At 44.2% G+C, this 20,185-nt stretch overlaps 1 protein-coding gene across 3 annotated transcripts in view; it reads left to right on the forward strand.

The window, feature by feature from the left end:
* Positions 1-12,135: 12,135 nt before the first annotated feature.
* The window catches only part of ANKRD29 (ankyrin repeat domain 29), a 56,648-nt gene continuing 48,598 nt past the window's right edge, over positions 12,136-20,185 (forward strand). For 2 of the 3 annotated variants that reach the window (XM_044243270.1, XM_044243272.1), the window contains exon 1: positions 12,393-12,456. In XM_044243270.1, the coding sequence (XP_044099205.1) occupies positions 12,436-12,456 (21 nt within the window). In that variant the 5' untranslated portion in view covers positions 12,393-12,435. Of the gene's footprint in view, positions 12,157-12,392; positions 12,457-20,185 lie in introns of those variants that run through there. The other variant, XM_044243271.1, reaches the window with a different exon arrangement.

The following is a 20,185-nucleotide window of genomic DNA, read 5'->3' on the forward strand; positions in this document are numbered from 1 at the left end:
TGAGAAAAAAGAATACTAGAATCTTTGGTTCTATATCTGAGAAGCCTGTAGTTCCTCAGATAATCTGTGACCATTGATTCATTCATTCATCCAAAAGTATTCAGTGAGTACCTACTATGTGCTAGGGGGTGGATGTGGCATTGGACTGGGAAAAGAATGAGACAAACACAGTTTCTGATTCCGTGTGGCTCCTGCTCTCACGCTCAGTCTCACTGAATTTCCTATAAGCCATCCTGCCTCTCAGCTGTAAGAAGCCCACCAAGGAACCCTCGCCAAAATAATGAACTTCCTGCCACACTTGAGAGTTGCACCATTTTTAAGACACAGTTGGGCACATGACATCTAATGGCCAAACAAGGGCCTCCAAAGCCAAATGTGAATAAAAGACATTATATTCTGCATTTTCAACCATGGAGGGAGGGAATCTGTTTCCTCTGCAAACCAAATTAAACTTGAAGTCCAGTCTCGCTCCCGTGTAAGGCTGGGATAGACTGTCCATAGCATGGGAGTTCTCTAGTCCATTTTCCCTACGGACTGAACCCAGCTTTGTTGGGCTTCTCTAAAATGGCTTTGGTGCAATTAAAGATTAAGCGAAACAAGTGCCAACTTTGCAAATAATTTGAAACTAAGTCTGTGCGTATGTGTCTGCTACACTTTTGCCCTTTATGGGTTTAGCAAGTGGATAAGAAAACGTAAGGAGTCAGCAAAGGTACATTAAAAGACAACGCTCTCATGCAACCTCTCCACAACCCCAGTGGAATGCTAAAAACAATTCCAGTTAGGATGCATTTCTTCTGGGTGCATCCATAATAAAAGCTTTTATCCCCCAGGGCCAGATCAGTGAGAGGGTACTTTCCAATTATTAACCTGACTGTCTTTAAATAAATGTTAGACTCCGAGGGACGTGGGAGAGTTACACAAGCATGCTAAGCCTCCAAATGAAAACCAAACACTTCAGACAAAAATCTAGGCATCTGGCTAGGGGGTGAGAGCTGCGGGGCTGGCCTTTCCACCACAGGGTTTAGTCCACTGGGTCACAGAGGAGGCTCCCTGCCTTGTAGAGCTCACGGTTCACCATGAATTTTAGCTCATGCAACTAACTGCAAGTATTTGATGGAACTCTGCCAAAGGCAACTGGCCCCCAGGAAAGCATCATCAAACCCTATCGTGGATGGGAGGGAAACCTAACATTCTGTGATGTCACTATGATGAATAATAAATGCAAAGATGTGAGAGTGTACCAAAAAGCAAAGTATAAAAACGGCCTGGGTGGCTCTCAGCTTCTCGGGGGAAAGTGGGGCCATTTTGTGAAGTTCCTCTATGTCAGCGTGGCTCTCCTCTCTCTGGGGAAAAGAGGTACAGTAGAATCTTCATGCAAAGACAAGCCAGGACCAGGACTCCAAGCACCACTCGACCTAAGGCAACATTCAGATGCCCCACGCGGGAGGAGAGAAAGAGTGCTTTGGAAACAACGCAGGGCACAACTTTATTAATTCGTCAATAAACACTAGAAAAATGTTAGCAAATGAGATCCCAAACAACATTCTTTTCAGAAAATACCATAAAGAAGGGACGCCTGGGTGGCTCAGATGGTTAAGCAGCTGCCTTCAGCTCAGGTCATGATCCCAGCGTCCTGGGATCGAGTCCCACATCGGGCTCCTTGCTCGGCAGGGAGCCTGCTTCTCCCTCTGCCTCTGCCTGCCACTCTGTCTGCCTGTGCTCACTCTCTCTGACAGAAAAAAAAAAAAAAAAAGAAAGAAAGAAAAGAAAAGAAAATACCATAAAGAAAAATAGATTGTCAAAGGCGGAATCTCTTAAGAAATGGATTCAGAGGAAATATAGCTTAATCAACAGAAGTATCTACATTATGTTAAATACATTGAAAAGACCCTGCGACGTAGATACAGCCTACCAACAGCACCCCTGGCATCCTTCAATATCAGAGTCAACATTTTTTTTAAAGATTTATTTACTCATTTTAGAGGGGGAGAGAGAGAAAGAGAGAGAGAATGAGTAAGGAGGGAGAGGAACAAAGGGAGAGGGAGAGCAAGACCAAGCTAAGCCCAGAGCCCAACGCAGGGCTCGGTTTCACAACCCTGAGATCACAACCTTAGCTGAAATCAAGAGTCCATCATTTAACTGATTAAGCCACCCAGGCACCCCCAGACTAAACATTTTTAAAATTATTTTCATCAGAGTAAGAATGGCATTAATTTTTTCCCTTTTTTAAATTAAGATAATATTGACATAATCTTATATTAATTTCAGGTGTTCAATGTTATGAATCAATATTTGCATAGATTGCAAAATGATTACCACACTAGTTCAGTTGATACCCATCACCTTACATAGTTACAAATCTTTTTTCTCCTGATGAGAACTTTGAAGATCTACTCCTAGCTACTTCCAAATATGCAGTACAGTGTTATGAACTAGAGCCATCACACAGTACATTACATCCCCATGACTTATTCATTTTACAACTGGAAATCTGTACCTTTTGGACCACTTCACCCATTTTACCCGCCCGAGCTGCTGGCAACCACCAATCTATATATCTATGAGCTTGGTTTTAGTTTGGTTTGGGTTGGTTGGCTTTTAGATTTCACATATAAGTGAGGTCATACGTATTTATCTTACCCTGTCTGATTTATTTCACTGAGAATAATCCCCTCAAGCTTCATTCATGTTGACACAAATGGCAAGATTTCATTCTTCTTTATGGGTAAGTAATATTCCAGCGTGTGTGTGTACATGTGTGTGATATGTTCTTTGTCCATTCACCTGCTGATGGATATTTAGGAGATCTCCATGTCTTGGCTATCATAAATAATGCTGCAATAAACAGGGTGCACATGTATGTTTCCAACTTAGTGTTTTGATTTCCTTCAGATGAATACCAGAAGTGCAATTGCCAGATCATATGGTAGTTCTATTTTAAATTTTTTGACAAACCTCCGTATTGTTTTTCACAGTGGTTTCTCAAATTTACATTCCCACCAAAAGTGCACAACGTTTTGTTTTTTTTTCCCACATCCTCACTAACAGTTATTATTTCTTATCATTTTGATACCAGCCATTCTACGGGGTGTGAGGTGACATCTCATCATGGTTTTGACCTGCATTTCCCTGATGATTAATGATGTTGAGCATCTTTTCATGTACCTGTTGGCCAGCTCTATGTCTTCTTTGGAAAAATGTCTATTCAGATCTTCTGCCCATTTTTTATTTTTTTTAAAATTTTATTTATTTATTTGAGATAGAGAGTAAGTGAGAGAGAGAGAGCACGCATGAGTTGATGAGGGTGTGGAGGGGCAGAGGGAGAAGAAGAAGCAGGCTCTCCTGAGCAAGGAGCCCAATTTGGGACTTGGTCCCAGGACCCTGGGATCATGACCTGAGCCGAAGGCAGCCACTTAACTGACTGAGCCACCCAGGCTTCCCTCTTCTGTCCATTTTTTAATCAGATTGTTTGGTTTTTATTTTCAGTTGTATGAGTTCTTTATATACTTTGGATATTAGCCTTTTATCAGATACATGACTTGCAAAAATGTTCTCCCATTCAGTAGACTGAAAAATGGCCTTGATTTTAGATTATTTTCCATTCACACATTCACTGATTCATTCAACTAATGTACTTTTTAAGATTTTATTTTTATTTATTTATTTGATAGAGAGAGATCACAAGTAGCAGAGAGGCAGGCAGAGAGAGAGAGAGAGAGAGGAGGAAGCGGGCTCCCCACCAAGGAGAGAGCCTGATGTGGGACTCAATCTCAGGATCCTGAGATCATGACCGGAGCTGAAGGCAGCGGCTTAACCCACTGAGCCACCCAGGTGCCCTCAACTAATACTTTTGACATAGTCATAGTAATATCAATAATAGCACCTAGAACTTAATGGGCCCAGTGCTACATGTTTTATATGCATTAATTTAATCATCACAACAATCCAATAAGGAAGATTGTATTATTATCTCCATTTTACAGATGAGGAAACCAAAGTGTAGAGAAATTAGCATTAGGGTAAAGCATACAAAACTGCTGGTATTTGCCAAATTTGATGTGCTAAATGGCAATTTCATGATTTTGACCTGGAAAATTGGCAATTTCTTACAGCTCAACCCAAAAACTTTACCAGGATTAGGAAGTTAGTAGGAGATCCAAACTCCTGCTCTTACCAATCATTAGTATCACGTAGTATGTGCCAGAAATCATGAAAGGTTCTAGGAATACAAGGGTGAGTGGATTTATTTTGATGGATGTTAGTCATCTATACATTATGCTTTTAAGACATGCCTAGTAACATTTTATACTTCTTTCTATTTATTTTCCTTCCCCTAGGCTCCATGTCAAATAAGACAAACTAATGGGTTCTGTTATAAGTGTCATTCAATTTAGAGTAACAATGCACCAGGTTTGGCAGGTTAGTTTTTGCTGTTGTCACTACTGATGATGTCATTTTAGTTTCCCTTGGTCTTCTCTGAAACACATCCAGCTCAAGTTCAAGACAGGCATCATGGTCTTAGGCACATCCCACTTGAATGCTTTGGGACAAAAATTGTGTACTTGTGTCTTGGAGTAGTTCTGCTCTTCCCTTCCTAGGGTTCATAAGAAAAAGTTCAGGAATATAAAATTCATAAGGCCAACTATGAGCAGTACCTGGTTTCTACAAATATTCCCTCTGTCCCATGACATAATAATGCCTCCCTCCTCCCGATAATCAAGGTCAATTACCTTGATCACTGTCAGGATGGTGACTCATCTTCTCACCTGATGCCTCTAGACACATGTGCTCATCATGCCAGCACTGGGGAGGCCAATGATAGAGGATGGTTGATGTCAACTGGTTCAGTCATTTTGTCTATTTGGTCATTTAGTGCCTCTTTTATGGTGAGTTCTCTTCACTGAGAATTAGCATGTAACACAAAACTCTTCACATTTCTGCCTACTCCAATATGTTCATCCACAGACCTCTACCCCAGAGCTCTTTCTCCCACATTTTCCAGTCTAACTCCTTCCTCAGTTCTGAGCACAGGTCAAGCCACTGCCCTCTGCCCATGAGTCATGTATAGTCTAACCTTGGGCCACTTCTTTCTATACAAAGTGGAAGACCACGTCTTCCACCTGAAGTTCTGTTTTTCCAGCCACCATCAAGTCCTAAGTGGGACTATTGTGTAGCCACCATCCAGTTTCAGCTTACACTGGTATCTATCCCCCCGCATTGCAACAGGCAAGCCACTAACCAAGCGCTAGCTTTTCCCTTCTCTATCACATTGTCCTAAGGGCTTGCCACAAACAGCAAGTGTGAACTGAAAGAGAGGTGCTGGTGACCTGCTCGTGCAGGTTTGCTTGTGTCCTCTGATCCTGCTCAGGCTTGACCCCAGATAGGTCACTCCCTTCTCATGGTAGATCGTTTCTGGGCCCACCAACCTTAGGACAGAACCTAGTTCAGGATGGAAAGTTCCGGCCATGTGGCCACTTGATGTCCATGGTCAAGCACTCTGCCTACCAGGGCTCAGTAGCATCCTGCTATGTGTTCTTCCTGTGCTCTATCTATCTCCTGGATGTGAGGGTATTTAAGTTCATGTCAGGCTTCAGAACTATTATAAGCAGAGAGTTCTAACTCCTTGTTCTACTGTTGTTTACATGATTTAACCTCACACTTAAGCTAACTCCATCCCAGGTACCCGCAGGAGAATAAGCCTCAAACTGAGTCACTTGATGACTCAAGGAGAACAGTAGTTAGGCAGGACCACCCAAGGGTCAGGAGTGCACCCATCCTCCTGGAAGCCAGCCCAGCAGATGCAGTCCATAAACTGCACTATGTTGAGGTTTCCTGAAGTCCTTTGACGTTAGGTTGTCAGTTTATATAAAGGACTGTCCCCAAAACAGCTCCATGAAATTCACTGATGCACTTGTCATTAAGATGTTATTGAGGAACAGAAAGTTAAAAATAGAACTACCCTATGATCTGGCAATTGCACTACTAGGTATTTGCCCCAAGGATACAAAAATGCAGATTTGAAAGGATTTATGCACCCCTGTGTTTACACAGCATTATCAACAAAAGCCAAACTATGGAAAGAGCCTAAATGTCCATCGACTGATGAATAGATAAGGAGGATGTGGTACATATGCACAATGGAATATTACTCAGGCATCAAAAAGGATGAAATCCTGCCATATGCGATGATGTGGATGGAGCTGGAGTGTATTATACTAAGCAAAACAAATCAGACAGAGAAAGACAAATACCATATGATTTGACTCACATACAGAATTTAAGACACAAAACAGATGAACATAGGAAGAATGGAGAAAAAGAGAGAGAGAGAGGGAAACAAACCATAAGAGACTCTTGAAGATAGAGAACAAACAGAGGGCTGATGGACAGAGGTGGGCGGGGGGAGGGCAAGATGGCTGATGGGTATAAAAGAGGACACTTGTTGTGATGAGCTCTGGTTCTTTTTTTTTTTTTTTTAATTTTATTTATTTATTTGACAGAGAGAAATCACAAGTAGGCAGAGAGGCAGGCAGAGAGAGAGAGGGGGAAGCAGGCTCCCTGCTGAGCAGAGAACCTGATGCGGGACTCGATCCCAGGACTCTGAGATCATGACCTGAGCCGAAGGCAGCGGCTTAACCCACTGAGCCACCCAGGCGCCCCGATGAGCTCTGGTTCTTATATGTAAGTGACAAATCACTGAGTTCTACTCCTTGAAACCAATACTGCACCATTTGTTAAATAACTAGAATTTAAATAAAAATTTGAAGGAAAAAAATTATTGAGGAAACTGTGCATTGTTCTATAGGTTTCACTTTTCTCTGCAATAGCTGGCCTTCTGTCATGCAAGTGGAGAGTTTTGATCTTATGGACACTGAAGAATCACAAAAATGATCCTATCCCTCTTCAGCATTGGTTGCTAAAAAGCTTAGAGCCAAGTGTGTGTCCTTCCTGCTTCCCTTTTTATGTTTTCTCTCATTCCTGGCTTTCTGTTATCTTTCCCATTTTCAATTTTCTCCTTCCCATTTTAAAATTTCTTATTTTATTAATACCTTGTTTTATTCAATATCTGGCGGTGTTATAAACAGCAAACAGATATATAGGAAGCTTAGTGGCTACAAAGTCTGCTTACAGAGAATCACTGGGAGTTTTGAGAAAAATCTCAAATAATTTAATCATTCTGATGGAAGTATAAAATTGGCATGGCATTTCTGAAAAGCAATTTGTGCTTAGGAATTAGCAGTTTTCACAATTATTTCATATGCTATGACTCTGGAATCCCAGAAATGTATCCTAAGGAAATAATAAGAAATGTGGATAAAATTTAGATATCAAATAATTATTAGCACTATTTTTAATCACAAAAACTAAAAGGAACTTATACTAAGAGAAAGGTCTTATAATAGGAAAAAGAACCAAAAGGTGTTGTAATAGGAGAAATGCTAAATAAATTACAGTATAGCTAATTTTAAATGTAAAATTTTCTAAGAATTTTTAATGCCAGAGGAAAATGCTCACATGATCATGTTTAATAATAATAATAATAATAAATGCAAGCACGCTTACTTCCAGTTATGTTACTACATGCTTAAGAAAAGATCAGGGGTGTATCTAACCTCTGATAACTCTGGGAAACTGTATTATGGGTCATTGTTTTCTTCTCCTATTCTCCCTCCTTTTTGTATTCTGGGCTGGTAATTGGGAAAAAATTTGACTAGCTAAAACTTCCACCTTAAGAATATTTATTGAGTAGACAGGTAAGGATATTGCCTATCAAAGGCAATAATCAAAATCTATATACATCATTTAAGATTTAGTTATAGGTTGGGATATTGCCTGTGAAAGGCAGCGATATTAGGGTACCTGGGTGGCTCAGTGGGTTAGGCCTCTGCCTTCAGCTCAGGTCATGATCCCAGGGTCCTGGGATCGAGCCCCACATCAGGCTCTCTGCTCAGCAGGGAGCCTGCTTCCTCCTCTCTCTCTCTCTGCCCGCCTCTCTGCCTACTTGTGATCTCTCTGTCAAATAAATAAATAAATAAAATCTTTAAAAAAAAATCTATGTGTATCACTTGTATACAGTGCCCCTGTCCCTTCTCAGAGCACCCTGTCAGCAATTCTTTTATTTTGAGGGATATTATCTATAACCTTAAGGTTGCAAAATGCAGCACCAGAAACTTCATTCTGACATTTACTCAAACATTTGTGTACAAACGCAGTAAAACAGCATGATGGAGAGAGAAGTTCTACTCCCTTTACCTGGGTTCAAATATCACTTTCCATACTTCCATTCCTTGTAATCATGAACAAGTTCGGCATCCACTCTGAGTCTCAATTTCATCATCAATAATAAATTTCAAAGGAGGTTGGAATAGAAATAAAATCAATGACACATTCAAAATGCTAGCACATAATGAGCACAGATCAATGTGGGAAACGTTCTTGCCCCCTTGTGTCCCCATCCCTTGTTTCCATTCTCACTCTATATCAGAATACTTGCAACAGAAAGTGGCTTACAAACCTAAAAACAAACAAACAAAAAACAATATATAGGTACACAGGCATGTCTATACTACATGACATAATGATGTAATCAGATGCTTACATTTACTTATAATGATTTTCCAGAATATAATATTAAATGTTTTTCATTTATATTTTACATTTCAGAATAAGGACTAAATATATTGTGCATAAATATATAGCACAAAGGCATAGATATGATCAATGCACATATGTAATATGATATATATGCCATGGGTGAGACTAATAAAAACATATTGATGACTCAAAACCTCCCCCACAAAAAAACCAAAACAACAACAACAAAAGAAAGTGCCTTGCACAGTGAGAAGTCCAGGGACAGGGCAGCCCCCATTTGTCAACACAGACCTTGGTGACACCAGCTCTTTGTCCTGCCACCCTCAGGGAATAGCTCCCCTCATGGTCACAAGGTGGCTGCAGCATTCTAGGCATCATATCCATGCAGGAGAGTGTCCCAAGGAAGAGAGGACCTTCTCCAGGATCTCTCTCTTAGAAGTAAGAAAACCTTTCTTAGAAGCCCCCAGCACACCTCCTCTCAGTCTCAGAGGTCAGGATTTGTCACATGCCTACACCTAATCCAGATACTACCACCAGCCTAGATCAGAAAGCTTTGGACAGCAAAGGGGACTGGGCCCCCCTGAAGTACAACCTAAGGTGGAATCTGGTAGATGCCTGAGCAAAATTAGTGTTCAGCTAGGGGAAAGGAAAGGAACCACGGATGCCAGGGCAGATTATTCAATGCTGTGTTGCTACACTGTAGATTGCATGAAGCCTCGTCTATTGTAAATCCCAAGAGATGAGACTGAGCTAACCAGCTGGGAGATGTGGTTGGGGGAGGCACACAGGGAATGCAGAGAAGGCAAGTTGTCCAGAGCTGACTCTTCGTGGGGGTGAAGAGGCCTGATCACAAAACAGAGGAGGGAGAGGGCTCAGGAGAACCAGTCTGACCTATGTCACAGTGTTGTCTAGAGCAAGTTCTGCTGGAGCATAAACTGGGACGTATCCCATCAGGAGCAAATGCAGGACAGTCTGCGCTGGTATGAGCAGATAGTGACAACAAATATGGCCTCATCGGAGATGAACACTGATGTCTGGGCATATTTCTGAGCATGGAGATATGGAGAACCCAATCCCTTGACTCTTCTATTGAACAGTTCCTAAACGTTGGCCACCGACCATATCTCCAGCTGTGAACTATCCCCTGAAGAAAATAAAAAGATACAGTAGAAGACCAGGGTCTGCTTTGAAGAATTTCAACTCTGCTGGAGGAGTCAAAAAGAACCCAAGTGGGGTCTAGAGCAACACCCAAGGCTACGGAAGCAGGAGCTCAGCAAAGCTGGGAGAGAGATGGCTGCGGGGCGCCGGAGGGGGGCTTGAGCTGGGAGCAACCCCTGGGAGGGCCAGGGTCTGAGTTAGGGCAGACAGAAGAGGGGGGAGAGATGAGAGCCATATGGATGGGAGGGAGGGTGATGACAAAGAGACGCTCTGACAAGTATGGAGACACTCTGGTGGGTCGTGAGAAATTATTTGGATAGAGAGAACAGGGTCATGGGGATTTAATTTCATGTGTTAGGCCTGTTAGGTTTTGGGAGAGAGTCTCTGTAGATGGAGTCGCCTGATGACGATTATGAGGGTGCTGTTCTGGGGCACCTGGGTGGCTCAGTGGGTTAAAGCCTCTGCCTTCAGCTCGGGTCATGATCCCAGGGTCCTGGGATCGAGCCCCGCATTGGGCTCTCTGCTAAGCAGGGAGCCTGCTTCCCCCTCTCTCTCTGCCTGCCTCTCTGCCTACTTGTGATCTCTGTCTGACAAATAAATAAATAAATAAATCTAAAAAAGAAATGAGGGTGCTGTTCTATTTGGAGTCTTTATTGTGAAACGGACTTAGCCAGGTGTGTGGCTGATCTACAGGCACATTCTTTCCTGTGACTTTGACAAGAATCCCATCAGCAGCCTGGCTGGGACTCACTGCCAAAACCAACTTCGAGCAACAAGTGTGGCAGTGAAAAGGAAACAGGCTTTGGAGCCAGATGAACTTCATTAAAGGTCTAGCACCATCGTTCATTAGCAAATACCTTCATCTCTCAGAACCTTAGTTTTTAGGCTGTGCAATGGGCATAATACCTACCCCACAGACAGCACTCAAAATATATTCTCTTCCCTCCTTTTGCTTAACAAAACTCTTAAAGCAAAACCTCCTGTGCTCAATCTTATCTAATAATGTTGCATGGCAATGTCAAAACTGTCTCATCCATTAACACCAAAGGCAGGGAAAAGTTTCAAGTCTTTCTTGATTTAAAACTTGAAATTCTCTACCAAATTTTGGAAAGTTCTTATTTTAAAATTAAAGACAAAGCGGGGAGCCTGGGTAGCTCAGTTGGTTAAGCAGCCGACTTCTGGTTTCAGCTCAGGTCATGATCTCAGGATGGTGGGTTGGAGCCCCACACTGGCCTCCATGCTCAGCACAGTCTGCTTAAGATTCTCTGCCTCTCCTTCTCCCTCTGCCCCTACCCCTTGCCTGTGCACTCTTTCTCTCTCTCTCAAAAAAATAAATAAAATCTTTAAAACAAATTAAGAACAAAGTAATATGATTTATCTACAACAGATAAACATTCTGATTTCATCCTGAACTTTTGTTGTTTTATTTTTTCTACTTTTGAAATAAGTATTCATTATCAGTTCAACTGAGAAGAAGGAAAGAGGCACGGAAAGGTGAGCAGAAAATGAGTAGATTCTTATAGTATGAGCGTATGAGACGTCTACTTTTACTTTAGTATTTGAATTCTCTAAAAAGGCTATTATTGCCTTTTTATACTTTAAAAACAATATATTTTTAACTTAAAAAATGCGATTCTCCCACTTTTACTTACCCCAAACCATCCCTGGGCGAGCAATAAGGCGATATGCATAAGGAGGGAGGGAACAGCTCCTGAGCTTTTCCAGCTTTGAGGCAAAAGGTCATAAGTGGGAGGCGGCTGGTGTAATCCTAGTGGGATGGCCTTGAGTAACATCCCCAATTTTGCCCTCCACCTTTGAAAAGGAAAATACCACATATCACCCTTTCAGTCAAAAAACTTGTTTCCCAGCACTTTCCCAGGAGGAAAACGTAACAAACAAAACAAAACAAAAATACATTATTAGAAAATAAAAGGAAGAGAAAGAAAAGAAAACCTAAAACGACTAAAATAAAAATGAAAATAACTATTTGGAAGGGTGGAGGGAGGATGGGTGAATTTTTTCCTCCCGTTCCATCCGCATCATCAACATCTGTGCTGTACCGATGGTTGGGAGTCCTCTGATGCAGACCGCGCTCTTTTGGAAGATGTGTGAGGTGCGGGAGGGGGGCGGGTGCGTAGTGCGTATATGCGGATGTGAGTGTGGGAGTATTGTGTGAGTGTGTGTGTGTGTGTGTGTGTAACAGCAATGCGGATGAACGTAAAACGCGTGGAGAGGGCCGGTGCGTGGACGCCAGTGTAGACCGCTTGTGTGATGAACGCGGAGAATGTGCGCAGCGTGGCGCGTACACTGGTGTGTGTGTGAGGCTGCGGATGTGTGACCAGTGTGCTGTGTTTGTGTGCGTGCAGAGCCCGCAAAACACCAGCGGAGTACTGCGTGTGCGGGGTAGGTGAGCGGCGGGCCGGAGCGGGTGGGTGCGTGCGCGCGCCCCGCACAGCAGGCCCACTCCCCAGGGCCCCCGGCGGCCCCGCCTCCGCCCCGCCCCGCCCTCGGTGGTCCCGCCCCCGCCCTCCCCGCGCGGCCGGGTCTGAGGCGGCGGCGGGAGCGCGCGGCTCGGGAGACCGCCCCACTGCGGAACGCTGCGGGGAGGGGAGGGCGGGCTGGGGCGGGCGCCCGGGCGCCCCGGGCCGGAAGCGCCGCGGTCTCGCTGGCGTGGCCGCGGACATGTGCAGGATGTCCTTCAAGGTGAGCGCCGCGGGCTCGGGGAGGGAGTGCCGGGCCGGGCGGAAGACCTCCGGCGGCGGGCCCGCACCTGGGGAGCTCCCGGGGTGGCTGGCGCCGCGGGGCCCGCAGGATGGAGTGAGCGCCGCCCTGGATGCTGGCGGGGGACGCAGGGAAGGCACCGGGCTGGTGTGGCTCCTGTGGTTGGTGGTTTGGCGGTGTGGGCTTTGCTTGAAAGGCTTTCGGTACTTGCGGCCGCAGAGCGAAGGGGCGGCGGGGACTGTCGCCGGGGTAACGGGCGGGGGCGGGGAGGAAGCCCGAGGTCAGCGGAGTCCCGTGGCCGCGCCCCGGGGAGAGACCCGGGCTGCGGCACCAATCCTAATTCTGGGTCCTCCTTTCTGAATGCCAGCGGCACCCCTGTCGCCTCCTCTCCAGAGCACTTTTTGGACGCTGAAGCTGAGTGCCCAGCAGAATGGAGCTGCCGCTGATTACCTGGCTTCAGTGTCCAAAGGAGTCTTAAGAGTTCCAGGTCATTCCATTTAATCCTCACATTTCAGGATGAAAGTAACGGTACTTGATTTGCCTCTATTGAGAGGTCCTAATAAAAATAATTAAAATGTGTTGAGCACTTAAAATGTGCCTGACTCTGAGCCAAGGGCATCTGGGCGCACCTTCTGAATCCTCAGGAAGATCCGTGAAATGGTACTTTCGTGTGTGTCTCGCCTTTTTTTTTTTTTTCCTTAAAGCAAGAACACTAAAACATGGAAAAGTTAAGTAACTCATCACGGTCCTGCAGCCAGTAAATGAATGGTTTTAACATTGAAACCCTAATGTGTCTGGCTTCCATCTCCTACAGTAACTCCTATAAAGAGGACTGATATGTTGAGATTTGCATGTTAGAAAGATCTCTGGCCACAGTTTGAAGAAGGGAGGCAGAGCTGGGGTCGTCTTGTTAAATGGTAGGGACTAGGGAACAGGTGTCTGGAATGGAAGGAAATAAACAAGTGTGAGTGACTTAAAAAATTTTTAATCCATGAAATTTGTAATTGATGTTTTTCCTTAAGTTAGGGAACACTAGAGAGGTTAAGATAAAACGTTTGGTTTGGGACATGTAAAGTTTAAGGATGGACGGAAGTCCAGAAAGAGATGTCGATTAGGCAGATCTACAAACTGGGAACCCCGGAGTATAGTCAACCCTGGAGTATAGTCTAGGCAGGAGGTAGAGATGAGATATAGGAGTGAGTAGTGTTAGGTGGTAATTAAACCCGTGAGAATGAATGTGATTGCCCCGTGAGACCATGTAAAAGTGGAAAGCAGAGCACTGAAGACAAAATCTTGAAGATCAGACTTTGAGAATGGGCAGAATAAGAGAAGCCCATTTAGAAAACTGAAGAGCGGCCAGCAATGTATGAGAACAATCAGAAGCGTGTGCTGATATGTAAGCCAAGGATCTCTAATCCTTTGGTAAAGTTGGGGAGGAACTCAGTGATAAATACTACAGAGAAATCAAGCTGGGAATTAAAAAGTGTCCATTGTGTTTAGTAACAAACAGCCACTGGTAACCTTGTTCTGAGCAGTTTTAGTGAAATGCTGGCTTCAGGAGCTTGATTGCAATAGCTTCAAAAGAGAGTGGGTAGGAACCACCAGGGTCTAGAGCTGTTTCAAAAAATTCTGCAAGAAACAGTGGCCACAGTAGGGATTTGGAGTTAGCCAAGGGTTTGTTTGCTTTAAAATGGTAGAGACGTGACCATCTTTAAATGATGACAAATATCTCAACAATAAAAAGAATAACCCAATTTAAAAATGGGCAAAGGAGGGGCGCCTGGGTGGCCCAGTGGGTTAAAGCCTCTGCCTTCGGCTCAGGTCCTGATCTCAGGGTCCTGGGATCTGAGCCCCAGCATCAGGCTGTCTGCTCTGCGGGGAGCCTGCTTCCTCCCTCTCTCTCTCTCTGCCTGCCTCTCTGCCTGCTTGTGATCTCTGTCAAATAAATAAATAAAATCTTCAAAAAAAAAACGGGCAAAGGAGATGAACAGACATTTCTTCCAAGAAAATATACAAATGGCCAATAAGCACCTGAAAAGACGCTCAATGCCTTTAGTCATTAGGGAAATGCACATCAAAACCATAATTAGACATCACTCCACACCCACTAGGATGACTATAATCAACAAAACAGTGTCAGGTCTTGGCAAGAATGTAGAGGAAGTCAAGTCTTCATATCTCCATGGTAGGGGTATAAAGTAACGCAGTCGTCTTAGGAAACAGTCTGGTTGTTCTTCCAAAAGTTAAACGTAGAGTTACCATATGACCCAGCAATTCCCCTCCTGCATATATACCCAAAAGAAATGAAAATGCATGTTTACACAAAAACTTGTACACAAATATTCATTTTGCTATTCATAATTTCCAAAAAGTAGAAGCAACCCAAATGCCCATCATTTTGTTTATCATTGATAATAAACAAAATGTATGTATTAGCTTGAGCTGCCATAACAAAATACTATAGAGTGGGTAGCTTAAACATCAGGCTTTTTTTTTTTTTTTAAGATTTTATTTATTTATTTGACAGAGAGAGAGAGAGAGACAGCGAGAGCAGGAACACAAGCAGAGAACCCAATGTGGGGCTCGATCCCAGGACCCCGGGATCATGACCTGACCTGAAGGCAGACACTTCATGACTGAGCCAACCAGGCACCTGAACAGCAGGCATTTAATTTCTCACAGTTTTGAAGGCTGGAAAGTCCAAGATCAAGGTGCTGGAGATTTGCTGTCTGGTGAGAGATCTCTTCCTGGCTTGGTAACAGCCACATTCTCACTGGATCCTCCTATTGAGAAAGAAATCTCTGGTGTCTGTTCCTTTTCTTGGAAGAACACTGATTCCGTCATGGGGGCAGTACCCTCTTGATCTCATCTAACCTAATTACCTCCCTAAAGGACTCACCTCCAAATACTGTCACATTGGAAACTAGGGCTTCAACATATGAGTTTGGGGGCAAGGAGGGACACAAATCTTCAGTTTATACCATGGTGTATCCACACAATAGAATATCATTCACCATAAAAAAGAAGGAAGCTGTGACACATGCTATAATGTGGGTGAACCTGGATACCATTATGTTGAGTAAAAGAAGCCAGACCCAAAAGGCCACATATTATATGATGCCACTTATATGAAATGATCAGAATAAGCAAATCCATAGAGACAGAAAGCAGATTCTTGGTCCCCTGGGGCTAGGGAAGAATCAGAGGATGGAGAGAGATTGTTAATAGGTAGGAGGTGATGAAAATGTTCTGGAATCATGATGGTAATGCAACCTTAGGAACACACTAAAAACCACCAAATTATATGCTTTAAAAGGGTGAATTTTGTAGTATGTAAATCAGAATCTCAATAAATAAGTATTTGAAATGATGATAGGGAGGCTCAATGGAGGTGATGGCTGAGCTGAGTGAGGAAGCATGCAGGAGGGGGGCGAGGCAGAGTGTGAGAGCATGGCTTCATTCGTTATAGGGGTTCCCCCAGACAGGTGGAGAGGAAACTCTCTTCCGTTGGGGTTAGAGGAAAGGAGGTGAGGTTGAGCAAACCTTATCCATGTTTTGTAAAGTGAAGGCCAGGATGAGATCAGAATTGGGGTGGGTAGGAAGGAAAATGCCAGAGTTTGCCGTGATGAAGGGAGAATGACCAGGACGTGACAGCTACTAGGTGAGGTGAGGCACAGGAGAAGCAGGTGGGATGGCCTGAGTCCTCCTGAAGGAGCAGAGGTTTGTATGCTTAACCGGAAGGGCGGCATCTCCAAAACAAGTGAGGAGAGCCTAAGGGCATTTTCCACTCTGGGGCTGGTGTGGGAGAAGGCTTAGTCCTCAACAGCTGGGAGGCACCTGGAGCTTAGAGCAGGGAGACAGAGGAGACACTGTGTTAGGTTAAGGACACGGAGTTGATTTTCCACGAAGTGGACTTCCACACAGCACACAGGGAAGGCCTGAGGGCAAGGGAAGCAGAGTTGCACGCCCATTGACAGAGCCTGCACTAGCCCTAGCAGGCATACCATCAAGCATATTAAAATGTGCCCTCTGCCCAAGCTGATAGACTTCTTATTGTACATTTTTGGAAGGGTGTTTATTATATTGCTATTAAAGCAATTTAGCCATGAGTAACATTTAATTTATATTGGCCCATGATTTTTCTGCAGTGTCCATATATGATCATTCTTGTGCAGAGAGAAAATCAGACCTACAAATTATTTTCGTGTGCCATTAATATTTTATGAATACCGAATTTAGCAGTGAATAGAGTTGACAAAGATGGTACATTTTCTAACTCTTTTATTCATTCACGTTGATTTTAGAGCCATAGATTAACTTTATTTTCACAGGACTCTGAAAGTCTCATAGGCCCTCGTCCCTGGGTCTCCAAAGCGGTTGGCCGAGTCTGTGGGAGGACCAACAGGGCATCACTAGTCACAAGTTAGCCTCGTATGGATAACTTAGAGTCACCGCGCGTAGAGCTCTTTGCTTCTGAGCCACGCAGACCCTTTTGCAGCTCCTCCTTGCTCCATTAAGCTATCAGCAATCGCCGTCTTCCTCCAGTAAACTTCCTCTTTCAAAATTGGCAAGTTCTCCTCTGTTCTGGTTGGGAAAACAGACACGTTTGGAATTATTTTTAAAGTAAAAGCAAACTCAGAGTGCAGGTCTGAGCCTTTTTGTGGAATAAAGGTCACAGATTTGAGTCTACCAACTTGTGGCTCTGTAAACGACTGTATCAGGACTTACTCTTCAGGCCTGAGGTTGCCAAAAACCTAACACAATGAGGAAGGAGACTCTTCACGGGGGTGAAGGAGGTCACCACCACAGAGGAAACATCGCTAGAGATAAAACAATGCCTGCATCTTTCTTGAGCACGTCTTCCCGGAGAGGACAGAGTGTCTCAATACCATGTTTCACCTTGGTGTTAGAAGCTGCTCATGGCTGGGCTAAAAGTAGGGGGACTTGTATTTTCCATCCTTGTTCTGAAAGTGCATAAATCATCTCATAATTGGCTTCAGTTTACCAGTCAGCTAAAATTACTTGAACTACAGGAAAATAAATTTTATTGAAACATACCATATAACTCACCCATGGAAAGTGTTCATTTCAGTGGTTTTCAGTATATTCAGAGTTGTGCAACCATCAGCACAATTTTAGGATATTTTAATCATCCCCTCCCAAATAAATCACATGCCCATTAGCAATCACTCTCTATCCCCCACTCCAAACATCCCAGCTATAGATAACTGCTACTCTACTTTCTATCTCTATAGATAAGCCTATTCTTGACATACATGTCTTAGACCTTCCACATGGTCTCGAGTTCTGAGTTTGGAAATGCTACTGACCTCTAAGGTAGAATGCTTGGCGCAAATCACGTACTTTTTCTCTCCAGTTTCCCATCATCGTTAGAAGTGTAACAATACAACAGAGGATTTAGGCTTCTGTAATGTTTATCAAGCATTCTGAAAATTTCGAGTACTTAGCATGAAGGGGACAATGTGTTAAAATAGCCAGTGACAGGGTGCCTGGGTGGCTTGGGCCATTAAGCATCTGACTTTTAGTTTCGGCTCAGGTCATGGTCTCAGGGTCCTAAGATCAAGCCCCATATCAGGCTCTTCACTCAGCATAGAGTCTGCTTGTCCTTCTCCCTCTGCTCCTACCCCTGCTCTCACTCTCTCAAATTAATTTTAAAATCGTAAAAAGAATAGACAGTGACATCGCACAAGTGTCCTTTTGCTCATGGCTTCTCAGTCCTGCATTCTATCCTTACTTAATGTGGCTGCTAACATCGAAGAAATTCATTACTAATGTTCTCTTGGTGGAATTAACAATCGAAACCCACAGTATTCTAAACCCTTTTTTAAACTGATGGTTTAAAATCTCTACCCCCTCTTAGCTTTTAAACAGAATTCCAGTTCTGTACAAGTAACAATTTCCCTTCTGTGTTCCTTCTTCCCATCCTTCCTGTGACTAATTGCTGGTAGTGTAATAATGAACAGAGCATGAGCCAAAATCCTGGCAGTAAAGGGGAGAAAAGGAGAAGAAAATATGGCATATGTGGAAGTTTACACTTAGTTTTTCTCCCAGGGTATAAGATATAAAACCTCAGACTCGACTTGGAGTTGAGTTTGAATGCCGTTTCTATTACTTCTTAACTCTATGACCTTGAGTGATTTGTTACTGTGCCTCACTACCTCATCTTTTTTTTTTTTTTTAAAGATTTTACTTATTTATTTGACAGAGAGAGATCACAAGTAGGCAGAGAGGCAGGCAGAGAGAGAGAGCGGGGGAAGCAGGCTCCCCGCTGAGCAGAGAGCCCGATGCAGGACTCAATCCCAGGACCCTGGGATCATGACCTGAGCTGAAGGCAGAGGCTTAACCCACTGAGCCACCCAGGCGCCCCTCATTACCTCATCTTAAGAATGGGATTATGTGTGTACATGGATGGCTCAGTTGGTTAAATGTCTGCCTTTAGCTCGGGTCATGAAACCAGGGTCCTGGGATCAAGCCCCATGTTGGGCTCCCTGCTCAGCGGGGAGCCTGCTTCTCCCTCTCCCTCTAACCATTCCCCTGCTTGTGCTCTTGATGTCTCTCTCAAATAAATAAATACATAAAATCTTTTAAAAAAAGAACGGAAAGAATAAAAAAAAACACCGATGTCATGCGGCTGTTCTGGGAATTAATGCATCAGAGCAGTGGAAGGACACCCAGTACAGAGCAAGATGTCAGTGTTGGTTGGAGCTGCTGTCCTCCTGATGTCGAGACCTACAAGCCTGCCTGAGCGAGGCTCACCGGCCTCATTGTAGAGATCAGAAAAACCAAGAAAGAGGTTAAATAGTAAAGCATTTCCATGTGCATCATCCCCTTCAAAGGCTAAAGGGCTTGCCCCTGTTTCACTCGCCAGTACTTACGATGATATGCGTTTCAGGCCAGAGGAGATTTGGAAATTATCGAGCCAAGGTGATGTGCATCGACCCCAAAGAGAAGGGAGGTCAGGGGACTTGGAATGAGACAGGGAAGGAGGCCATCGGGGTCAGTGCTGCCTTATTCCTTGCTTTCTACAGAATTCCTCCAGAGGCCGGCCAGTGGGATAGCTAAAAGGGCAGCCCCGAGCACCAGACGGCCTAGGTCCGAAGCCTGCCTGTCGTCTTTCCCTTAGTTCACCTGAGCAGTGGCAAGCGACAGTGCCCACCTCACCGAGCTCTGGTGGGGGTTCAATGAGGTAGTATGTGCAGAGCACGTACCAAGTGGTACACATAAGCACTTAGTAAGTCTTAGTGCAAGATACCTGCCCTCCACTAACTGTGTCCGCCTTAGCAGCGTGGTAGGAGAGCTTAGCCATGTTTATGGTAGTCATTTCCCCACAAGGCCCCTTAGGCACTGAAAGCAGGTTCACAGCTGATCTCATCATTTTCCCCCAAAGCCTGCCCTTCTTACAGCATTTCCCACTCTTGGGAATGGCACCATCTCAACCAGGCACTCAAACCAGAACCCCAGGGGTCAGTCCAGGGGCCTCCTGCCACCTTCTCCTGCATATTCGGTCGCAGACCAAAACTGTTCAGTTTGGTTCCTTAAAATTTCTCTAGTCTCTCTCATTCTCCCACCCCACTATTGTTGCTTGAGCTTGGGCCCTCATTTTCTCCTGCCCTGTCTATACACTAGTTCCCTAACCCCATAGACACCAACCTTAGTCCGGCTCCAGGCATCAGTCCATTCTCCCTGAGGC

The sequence above is a fragment of the Neovison vison genome, chromosome 3, assembly GCF_020171115.1.
Source record: "Neovison vison isolate M4711 chromosome 3, ASM_NN_V1, whole genome shotgun sequence".
NCBI classification, from domain to species: domain Eukaryota; kingdom Metazoa; phylum Chordata; class Mammalia; order Carnivora; family Mustelidae; genus Neogale; species Neogale vison.